General features: G+C 35.9%; 1 protein-coding gene across 1 annotated transcript; it reads left to right on the top strand.

The window, feature by feature from the left end:
* Positions 1–3,777: 3,777 nt before the first annotated feature.
* On the top strand, positions 3,778–10,138 carry LOC117909215 (phosphatidylinositol/phosphatidylcholine transfer protein SFH13). The gene is made up of 15 exons (XM_034823157.1): positions 3,778–4,055; positions 4,942–5,019; positions 5,200–5,506; positions 6,067–6,166; positions 6,516–6,782; positions 7,150–7,227; positions 7,343–7,447; positions 7,534–7,583; positions 7,685–7,784; positions 7,939–8,037; positions 8,112–8,225; positions 8,411–8,567; positions 8,748–9,133; positions 9,226–9,300; positions 9,799–10,138. The coding sequence occupies exons 2-15, from the start codon at positions 5,013–5,015 to the stop codon at positions 9,817–9,819; spliced, it is 1,866 nt and encodes a 621-aa protein (XP_034679048.1). The 5' UTR covers positions 3,778–4,055; positions 4,942–5,012; the 3' UTR covers positions 9,820–10,138.
* The last annotated feature ends 1,439 nt before the right edge of the window (positions 10,139–11,577 follow it).

Genomic DNA, 11,577 nt, shown 5'->3' with positions numbered 1-11,577 from the left:
GAATAGAGAAAATGGGAATGAATTTGGGGCAAAGTGCGGGGAAGACGTATACATATCATACTCTTTCGGGTGGTAAACGTAAGAATAAAATTCAGAGATGCCCACACCCAAAGGGATGGCAAATAGAGCGATGACCAGTGGCAGTCCCACTCGTCCCTCCACCTGAAACGTCCTTTTCACAGTATCACGGGCTCGGTAAACGGTATTTTTTCCATTGGCTCGCTAGTAAATGTCGGGTTGCGAGAATAGAAAAACGGTGGAGGGCACGAGAATGGGAATGAGATACGACGTCGTAGGAGAGGGAATGGGCGTTGTCGCTGTCCGGGTCTTCGGAATGTCCCCAGCTATCGCCGACAGCAATTAAGACAAGTGTTGAGGGGGTGGGGCTGAGATGAGGGTTGCAGTCTTTGCAGAGAGGGATAATGATGGCGACCTGAGACTGCAGCAACCGGAGGTATATGGTGGAGGCCTATGGCCTATGGCCTATGGCCTATGCGGTGCCCTTGCCTGTGTGTAATTGTGTCGGAAAGCGACGCATCTACCGACGCTGCCTTCTTCCCCGTATGGTCGCCTTCTTCCCTCCCTACATCACACCATTCCTCAGACCTTTTCCTTTGTTTTTGATCAATACGTTCTAATATGCAATATTTGGATGTGTATCATGCTATGCATTTTGCCAATATCATCTTCACTACTCCCTTCTCATGAAAATTCCCTCTCCCTGTCATTATCCTCCCGTGATCCTTCCTCCTTGAGTATCTCCCTCTAAAAAATCTAAAAAGAACTGTCAGAAAAAAGGCTGTATCAAAAGTACTGATTTCATGGTCACGTTGGGGTTTAGAATGAAGCTTCTCCTTTTGGGCACTCCTTTTCTCATGTGCTGCCCATGCCATGGCTTCAACTGGAGATAATTCTTGCAAAGTGAAAACGATTTATCTTGCTTAAAAGTAGCTTTTAAGGCTGTTGCTTCGTAGGAAATCAGTGTAAGAAAGGAGGCTGCTTTTGAACTATCCTCCATGAACCCAAAATATTTTCTATGGAATATAATGAAATATTGTCAAACACTTTGATGATCATAAGATATTTTCCAACAATGTCCAAATCTGTTTATTTCAAAGAATCCTACCATCTAATCAAACAGAATCGATTCTCCCATCTAATCAAACAGAAGTAATAGCCACAAATTGAAGATATTTATGCTCGGGAGAGATTGTTGAGAGATAAAATTCTTCAATACAATTATCTAAATTTTAATATTGTTCAATTAATTATATTACTTCTGTTGCGTATAAAAGGAAAACATCATTTTAGTATCAATTATGTCTAAATACACCAATAAAAAAACCATTTAAATATATCATAAAAAAAAAAATACATGTGCTAAGGAACATTGTAGTTCAAATCCATCGTTCAATTTGGCATCAGATCTTGATTTTAAGGAATGTCATGAATTCGAGTTGCCTTTTTCATAATTTACATGTTTGTTCCTCTCATTTATTTTTGTCCTCCCATTTACAATTCTTTGATATCTTTTCTCCTAATTTGCAATTTTATGATACTCGTCACGTGCAAAGTGGCCACATGACATATTTCTCCTCTTAATTTACAAATTTATGATAGGTGTTAAGAAGCACGAGCCTCTCTCCCAATTTATGATACGTGTTAAGGAGTACAAGCCGTATACGAAGGAGGGTGTTAAGTAGCATGATATATATATTAAATTCAAATCCTATAAATTTAAATTTTTTAAAAATTGGTCATTTAACTATACATGCTTCTCCTCTTTCTAAAATTCTTTCGTTTTGCAAAATATTTATCCTTCTTTCTCATAACCTCGAATTTATTTTATAATCTTTTTATTCATATAATTTATTTTATAATTATAACCTTGAGATACTTTGTAAGGAAGAGCGGGAGATACATCCCTAAAAAAACAAAAAAAGAGGCTTCATTTTTAGTTTGTGAAGTGGTGGGAGTTATTGGTGTATGATGTGAAAGATGAAGGAGAGAGAGGGAATGAGATCGGGAGGCATTGAATGGAATTGATGCCTTAAATGAGCTTTGACAAATTTATTGAACCAGAGGGGAAACAGCTTTTTTACCGAGTTATAACTTATAAATAAATGGCAGGGTTCCATGGCCTGGGACTCTCAGACTCTGAGGGTACGTGGTGCCATCGTCACCTAATTTGTTTGATTTGATACACAGCAAAAGGTTGGACTGTTCTGTGGCACTTGTACCAGCCATTTTTGCATCACTTTGATGGAACACTTCTCTTCAGTTGTAAAATTTTTCCATCTATCTACATCCTCATCATCATGCCATGCCTTGCATCTCATGCAAAGTTCCTTCACTTTTCTTCCAAACTCTCCCACCTTTCCCCTCGGTCAAAGTCCAACCTCTTCTACCCTATGATTTAGGATCCTCTTCATAACCAAATCTTCTTGTTCAAATCATTACAACTTCGACTCCTTCCACAATCCCACCAACTTAATTATTCCCCATTTCATCATTTTAAAATTCACTATGGTTTAAGACTCCGTCTGAGAGCAACTAATGATTTTTTTCATGAGTCTTTAACAAAATCACGGATATCGATTATATCGGATATATCAAAAATATATTAACAGATATTTTGATGTTTTTTAAAAATCATTTTTATTATATGTTAAAATTATCCAAAAAAATTATTAAAGAATTGTTTTTATTTAAATATGATGATTCTCAAATATAATATCATATTTAATACAATTTAAAAAATTATTTTTAAAAATCTAAAAAATTATTTGCAATGATTTTTTAGTTAACAAGTGTTTTTTTAAAAAAAAAAATCACCATTTTTTTGCTATATAAATTATTTCTAAATATCAAAATATTAATTGTTTCTCCATGAAAGCAATTTTTAAAATACTATCAATAAAAATGTCATACACAAAAGGCTTTTACCAAAATAACCCTAAAATATCCACGCAAAAAAAATGCTCTACTCAAATCAATATTAGACAAGTGGGTATTTTAGTCTTCTCCTATTCAATAATATCCAACGCTTTCAAAACATAAATAAACAAATATAATCCTGCTAGAAAGTGTTATATTTTCATACAAATTCCAAATATTCAAAGCCTCTTTTAGTCTTTCCATTAAAGTGCCGTTGTCAACTTGAACACTTTTATAAGGAAGAATAGTCCTAATTGAACCATCTATCACCCAAAGTTTCAATGTTAAGAGGGTGGAGATGAAAAAGGGTAAGGATAGATTTTTTACTATTTTATTTATAAATTTTGAATTATAAAAAAAAATATATATATTTATTTATTTAGGATTTTTGTACATTAAATGAATATATTTTTAAAATCGTGCCAAAAACAATAATGGGCCTGTGACCACAACCAACAATTAAACTACCAACAACTAACTCTGTCCCTCCATCATTCTAGGATCCTCCCCACATCATTAATTAACCTTCAAATCCAAGAACCAGAGTTTCTCCACGTGTCGGCTGTGTAAGAACAGTAGCACCATAGCACAGTGGCCTCTGGCGGTAATCCGAACAGAATTCCACTTTTGTTAAGAATCTGAGAACAGCTACTGGAGCGGGCAGCGGTAAAAATAAAGACGCCGTTAAGTTATCGGATCATTTACGGCTCAACCTCTCTGCCCATTCTCGGTTACCGTCAGCGGTTTCGTATTTCTTAATTTTAATTAAAAAAAGAAAAAGGAGGGACACGTATGCAAAAACTTTATAGACAACGGTGACAAATAAGCGAAGCAAAGCGGAGGCTCTCTTTCTCTCTCTCTCTCTTCGCTGGAACCTTCACAATTTCGAGAGAAAGTGTGAGGAGTGAGAAAAAAGGAGAGCTAGATCTTCCGTGAAGTTTTCTCGGGAAAATTTCACGATTTTCCCGGCTCATTCGATTCTCGTTTTTCTTCTTTTTGCTGATTTTGTTTTGATTTTTTTGCGTTCTCTCTGGTTGCTGTCTTTGTGTTTGTGGCGGCTCTTTCTCCGTGGTGTGCTACTGGTTGGGATCGAGCTCTGGAGCTAGGGTTTCGGGAAGGTAACTTTATGCTTTTATTTATTTATTTTTTTAATGTTTATGTGTTTTTTTATTTTGGTTTTGGAATTTTGGTTTGGGGTTGTGGAGGAGTCGGTAGGTTTGCATTTTGGAGAACTGACTTGTGTGGAGTTTTGGCTAGAGATCTGGCCGTTTGTTTACTGGCATTGTTGACATTTAATGCACTTACGGTTTTTTGAGGGGTTTCGTGGTATGAAAGCGGGTGGTGATGGTTCGGATGCTCTGACTTTAACTCTTTTGAAACGCTTTGTCTGCTATAGTTTTGTAGGTTTTCCTTTGAGATTGAGTTGGGTTTTCCGTTTCTTTCATTTTCTGTCTTTTGCTTGTAGAGGTGTCGCAAGCTTGAGAAATGATACAGGAACTCCCTAGAGAAGGATGATAAATTGTAGTCTGCTTTCAAGCAACTCCTGAAGAAATTTGTCTTTGTAGCCTGTATGTGGATTTAGGAGCTCCAGATCTGTTATTTTTTCAAGTCTTGGAATGGATTTATCAAATCTTGATGTCTCCATTTGGTTAGTGTGGGAGTTAAGAGGAAAGTGAAAACAATGTCTTCCTCATGAACTTTTTAAGTGTCATGCTGAATTTGAAGGAAACAATTCAGAGAAGATACATGAAAAAAAGGGCCTAATAGTCTTGTACTTTTGCTATTCAAGTGTTGGAAAAGTGTAACTTGGTAGAAAAATAGGTAATTTCCTTTGCTTTCCAGTACTTTCATCCTAAACAAACACAGCCAAAAGGGTTTTACAGAACGTAACTGGAGATTGCATCCATATCCCCTTTAGTGGATATTACTTATACTTTTCATGCATATTGCATCAAGTGAGTTACATTAGAATACTTAAATCACTTCTGTTTTTTTATGATGTAGAGCATCCTGGATTTCTATGAGCTTGCCCCGGGTCTCATTTCTTTCCCTGAAGCTTGAGGTTAAATATTGAAATGTCAGGTATGTACACTAGTCTCTTGGATGCCTATGTCATTTACCAGACTTAAAATTTGTGGGTATATGATGTTTGGGTCTACTTAGGAATTGAGAACAGTTGATAAAATTTAAAATTGTTCTGAATCCTGAAGTGGTACGGCTTATGAATATGTTGTAGTTAATTACTTTTATTTTGTTGTTAAGGACTAGAAGAAGGACTGGGGGCTCAAGATGAAATAAGAGAAAGAAGATCAGATTTGGAGAACTCAGAAGATGAGAGACGGAGATCAAAAATTGCCCATCTCAAGAAGAAGGCAATAAATGCTTCGAATAAGTTTACTCATTCTCTTAAGAAACGAGGAAAAAGGAAAATAGACTACAGAGTTCCTTCTGTTTCCATAGAGGATGTACGAGATGCAAAAGAGGAGAGTGCCGTTCATGAATTGCGTCAAAAACTCCTTGACAAGGATTTGTTGCCACCTAGGCATGATGACTATCATACTTTGCTGAGGTAACTTTCAGAATACTGATATGGGACCTTTTGCACAAATTGGCTTGGTTATTTGGCTCTCCGCTTCATAAATTGCCAATTCAGATATTTTTATTGGGTTCCCAAATGTTTTGCCAAACTAGGATGAAAGCATTGTGTGTCAGATCGGATTTGAAATGACCTCCACTATGTCTTGTTATCATTTACATCGTTATGTGTGCAGGGTTTAAATTAGTAACCTCTTTTTAACTTTCATTATGAAGATTTTTCAATTTAGTTCAACTTTTGTTGAAATAGTTCATAAAATAGAATGCACTGCTTCAGTTCTTGTGGGTATCCAAACCACCTGCTTAAGTCAATTAAACTTTTAGTGAAGAATGTGTAAAGACTGAGCATGTTACGTAACATAGCAGTAATTGTTTGCTTGTGTGGTATTTGATATAAGCTAATCTGCCGTATGATTGCACTGTTACATTTCTTCCTGCCTTTATAGCTAAGGAGGGATGGGTGTGTATGTATGCTGGCATTTGCTGCCGCTGATTTAACCTTGACTTCTTGGTCTTTATTTTTCTTGTGTGTAGATTCTTGAAAGCTAGAGAATTTAACATTGAAAGAACGAGCCAGATGTGGGAAGAAATGCTTTATTGGAGAAAGGAATATGGAACAGACACAATTCTGGAGGTAATAAAATCAGTATATGCCAATAGCAGTGCCAGTGTATTTACAAAACTATAGCAGTATGTCATGAATGCATCATATTCTGCAGGTATTCATTGTTTAGAGTGCTTAGGGTTGTGAGTGACCATATTCTTTAATAGTTCTAACTAGGCATGATAATTAATCAATATTAATTATGGTATTGAAGATGAATGGTCAAGTTGATAAGTTCTTAATATCAACTTGGTCTGTACTTCAGTAGCATCTGAGTTGTACTGCTCTTGGCTTTTCTACAATGTATGATTTATGAGAAATGTTTTTGTTTTCTGAACATTATATTGCCTAATCCTAACACTGTATAATTGAAATGAAGGACTTTGAATTCAAAGAGCTGGAGGATGTCTTACAATACTACCCTCAAGGATACCATGGAGTTGATAAGGAAGGAAGGCCAGTTTACATTGAGAGACTTGGGAAAGCTCACCCCAGTAGGCTTATGCGTATCACCACAATAGATCGCTACTTAAAGTACCATGTCCAAGAGTTTGAAAAGGCTCTACTTGAGAAATTCCCTGCTTGTTCAATTGCAGCAAAGAGACGGATCTGTTCGACAACAACGATATTAGATGTACAAGGCTTGGTATGTCAACCTCTTGCAAACAGCCTTTACGCAAAGTGAATTTGGTTCTCTATCTTAATTTTGTGCCTTTTAAAAAGTTTCTCCTTCTCAAATGCTTTTATAAATTCATTATTGATTCAAGTACATGTTTGTGTATGCCTTTCAATTGTAAACTAGTAATGACATATGTGCCTCATAAAACCAGCCTCATTATAGCCTTTGCTAGATTATGCTGTTGATATAGTATCGGGGAAAAATAACTGACTTTTTGTTTGCTAATGGAACATTGAGAGTGTTTCTTGCCCTTTCTGTGGCTGGTTGATTCTGTTAGTTACAACTGCCTATTTGCAGAATTGTTTCAGCCAATTGACTACTAATGTCATTACAGGGTATGAAAAATTTTACTCGAACTGCTGCAAATCTTGTGGCTGCCATGGCTAAGATAGACAATAATTACTACCCTGAGGTGCCTTGACTGCCTTCTCTTTTCATGTTATTTCTTTTACTGTTGTATTTGTTTTTAATTGTTCACCATCTCTACTAAAAATGATAATAATTATTATTGTCACATGCATTTACAGACACTACATCGAATGTTTGTTGTCAATGCTGGTCCTGGTTTCAAGAAGATGCTTTGGCCTGCTGCACAAAAGTTCCTTGATCCAAAGACAATATCAAAGATACAGGTAAATGAGTTACTTTACGCCTAAATATCATTTTGCATTTTTTTACTCAGGATTAACTGGCTCTATGTTCATTTGGTTAATTTCAGGTGCTGGAGCCCAAATTCTTATGTAAACTTCTGGAAGTCATTGACTCAAGGTTTGTGTTTCACACTCATTCTGTTTTGTTAATACTTCATTTTGATTTCTAATTCTATTAGCTCCGTGCATTTTTCTTCATTTTTTCCCCTTCTTGTTCAGTCAACTGCCTGACTTCTTGGGTGGCTCTTGCACATGTGCTGCTGATGGTGGGTGCCTGAGGTCTAATAAAGGTCCATGGAATGATCCTGAAATAATGAAGGTAGGAGTCCTCTGTGTTGGAGTGGCTTTTGCTTGTAGTGTGTATTGATTCCATTCCTTTGCAAGAAATTTTGGCAGCCTTGAATCTTAGGTTGAGCTGGTTTATCTGGAGGTTGGCCAAATTGATTCTCATTTAAGTTTTTTCTAATTTGTAGCTTGTGCATAATGCGGAAGCAACATTTGTGAGGCAAATCACCAGAATAGTTAATGACCAACAGAAACTCGAATCTTATATTCAGATACGCCCTCTGAAGGTAACTTTTAGTTTTCTTGATCAGCAATATATTGATGTGGTATAGGATGCTTGTTAATTATTTTGTGTTATCAGGGGAGAGGTAGTGATACAATGACAGTAGAATCAGGATCAGATGTTGATGATCCTTGTTCTCCAACAGGACAAAGGAGCTCTTCATTTCCACGATTGACCCCTGTTCATGAAGAAGTGAGTTCTTGTACCTTCAACTCAGATTTGTTTCTGAAATTTACTTCTTGTGGAGCCCATACACCATGCACAATGTGAATTTCTGAAATCTAATATGCACACAAGGGTGTATCATATTGTGACATGATTTCTAATGTGGATATTCTGTGCTTATGTGTATGATATAGAAACTGTTACTTATGCAGGCCAGGGCATCAGATCCAAATTTCTATTACAGCTGTGATGATCATTTTGGTCTGGTTGATGAAGCTACTGGCTACGATCAGGAAGTGGGACATACTCAGGGCCAATCGCTTAATGATATGGGAAATTCTTCTAGTGTGAAAATATCAAATTCAGGAGGTATCTCTTGAACATCATTATGTTACAGAATTCCTTTTTCTTTTAGATTTAGGATGCGCAAGATCTACCATTTTTTGTAACAGTATTTGAGTACATATAGATACTAACCACATGGTTGCTAAATGTTCCCTTACCACTTCTATCTTTAGGATTTATTCATGAAATTCCTGTCTTTTTTAGGTATTCCAGTCAACCGAAGGTCCAATACTGTCAAGGAAAAGGTGGAGAACAGGAATTTTTGGTTTTTGGCAAGAATGCTGATATCTTTCCTGGTTAGGCTGGTTGCATTTATACATAGTTTTCCCTTTGAATTTTGGAGAAGGCAGAGCAGCATTTATCCATCTAATGTGATGGAAGACAACCGAAACAGCTGTTCAGGAGCTGACGAAACTGTCTACAAAGAAGACCCTATCCTTCCATGTATACAGCGCCTTCAGAGCATAGAGAAAAAATTTGAGGAACTTAGGAACAAGCCTGCTGAAATTCCTTTTGAAAAGGAGCAAATTCTTCTTGAATCTTTGGATAGAATCAAGTCTGTTGAGTTTGACCTTGAGAAAACAAAGAGAGTAAGCCTCGTTCTTACTGTCTGAGATATTTGAAAATTTTGACATTTAAATGTATTGATTTGTAACCTCCTTATGATCAATGTTTGTTACAGGTACTTCATGCTACAGTGATGAAGGAACTTGAGATTGCTGAGCTTCTGGAGAATTTACGACAGTCTAAGTTTCGAGTAAGTCGCTTTGCAAAACTTCCCCTTTGTCGACTGAGAATTCTCACTCAACATGTTTTTTTTTGTTTTTTTTTTTCATCTTTTGTTTTCCATTTGTTATTTTTTCCCCTCCCTTTTGTTTTTCGTTTTCCATTTTTTGTCTGTCATTTTGTTTGTTTTTCGGCCTTAGATTCTATAAATTTGTGCATCGGCCAAGGCATTCTATTATGCCTCAGGGTGTCCTTTGTGTGGGAGTAGTATTAATGCTAATTTATGTACCACCAGAAAATCAAAATATGGGGAGGATATTGAGGCAATAGAAATAGAAATAGTCATACTGCTAGTATTGAAAACCCGAGCTCCATTTAAAAAGTAAAGTGAAAAAAAAAAAAAGGCATGTGCTGTAACTAAGCTTTAAAGGTCCCAAATGTTTGTTAAAACATATTTGATGCATCCACTAATAGTTCATACAGCCATTTTTACAATGAATTCTTACAATGGTGAGAATACTTGTTGCAGCGAAGAAGGCTCTTCTGTTAAGTGGTTGAGATACTGTGAATGAGCTACATGTGCATATTGGAGTTACCCGTGATGACAATGCAGAAAAGTATGTAATTCTGGAGGAGTCACGCAGAAAAGTATGCTATTCTGGAGGCGTCATTATTAGTAGTCCATACACGACCACTGCCACTTGGCACACCTTTTTTTCTTTCTTCTTTCTTCAACTTGTTTTCGTTTTCTCTTACAGGAAGTACTTAACAGAAATTACAGTTACAACTGTTGCGGGTCTTTACCCCGCACAGATTTGAGATAATGTAGAGAAGGAAAAGTTAATGCAATGTTATTGCAGTCCGGCATCCTCTGTTTCCCCTTGTTGATCTAACTGCCCTTTTTATTTTGAAAGAATTAAATCCCGATTCAACATAGGCCCAAATCATTAGTTTGTATGTTTTAAGGTCGACAGGATGATTAGCTTTTCCATTCCACATAGGACCAAATCATTAGTTTATGTTTTAGGGCTGACAGGGTGATTAGCTTTCCAATAGGGGAGAGATTTTTATTTAGTTTAGTAGATAATAGTTATTTCTTAGCTTCATATTATCTACATGTAAGTGTTCCAGAGAAGTTTGTTCCTCTTTCTTTAATAGGAGGTTAAAGGCTTCCCTGTTTTTATAATTAATTTTGTGTCCATTATTAATTTATAAGAAAGGGAGCCTATGGAATGCCCGAGCTTAAAGTAATTGCCATCTATCTCGGAAATGAAAAGTCCAATTTAGCCAACTTTATTGACTTAAGTAGGGTGGTAGCCATTGTTATTTGAATTTGATTTGTTTTCGTAAGTTTAGGTTGAGCATAATGACTTATTATTGGTTTGGTAAAAAACCCATATAACAATTAGGTCGTGTTTGGGTTTATGTTGATTTTAATGACTTATTACTGGTTTAGTAATTAACCCATATAATAATTAGGTTGTGTTTGGGTTCGAGGTTTTAATTCGATTATTATGCGTATCATGTTTGGATTAACCTATTTAGTCGAGTATCTGAATATTGATATGATATAAACACGACCCACCAGCATGAATTATGACCTTAGACTCTAACCTAAAGCTAGATCTGTGGCATCAAAGCAGGATATGACATTGAAAGAATGGAAACATGTTTTAAGCTTATGATGGAAGGTAGCTGGACAGACCACTCGGAACATAGGCTTCCAAATATTTTAGGCCGGCTATTATTTGTTCCATTTGAGATAATCTTTTCATCCAAAGCCCCCTCCATTCATTGTCTAGTTGAAGAAGATACAAAGGACTTCATTACAATGAGAAAGAATTTCTCTATCAAGTAAAACGATTGAAGCAACTCTATCACAACGGAATGAATTACAATGAAAAGGAAAATGGTAATGTTATGCATTAGATTGATTATATTATCAATTTCTTGGGTGTCATATATGATTTTTTTTCGTAATAAAATGATGGGAATAGAAAAAAGGAAGGTTCATTCGAAATAACCACCACCCTTCCTTTTCCATAATCTTGTTCCTTTCATTAATTTATTAATTATTAAAAACAAGCTCACGAGAGGCACGGGTGTTCAAGTTGGCATTTCATTTGTACTAGAAAATTTGATCATGAAATCTTGTACTTTCATGATTTTATTTCTTTGATCAAATTATTAAAATATACCCAAGCTCAACCAACACGTAACAATGTGATTTTTAGTAGAAGAAGTTATAATGCTTTTAATTGTCCTTTATAAATTTATTTGAAATAAGTACATATGAAATGAGGCATCA

This window comes from Vitis riparia, chromosome 19 (genome assembly GCF_004353265.1).
Source record: "Vitis riparia cultivar Riparia Gloire de Montpellier isolate 1030 chromosome 19, EGFV_Vit.rip_1.0, whole genome shotgun sequence".
Lineage (NCBI taxonomy): Eukaryota > Viridiplantae > Streptophyta > Magnoliopsida > Vitales > Vitaceae > Vitis > Vitis riparia.
The sequence above is the reverse complement of the archived record's forward strand: the minus strand, read 5'-3'. Positions and strand labels throughout refer to the sequence as shown.

What these genes read in the sequence shown, in the direction of transcription:
- LOC117909215 (XM_034823157.1), top strand. An exon ending in GACTATCATACTTTGCTGAG is followed by an intron (nt 5,507 to 6,066) that starts GTAACTTTCAGA and finishes TCTTGTGTGTAG; the next exon opens with ATTCTTGAAAGCTAGAGAAT. An exon ending in ATGATCCTGAAATAATGAAG is followed by an intron (nt 7,785 to 7,938) that starts GTAGGAGTCCTC and finishes TCTAATTTGTAG; the next exon opens with CTTGTGCATAATGCGGAAGC.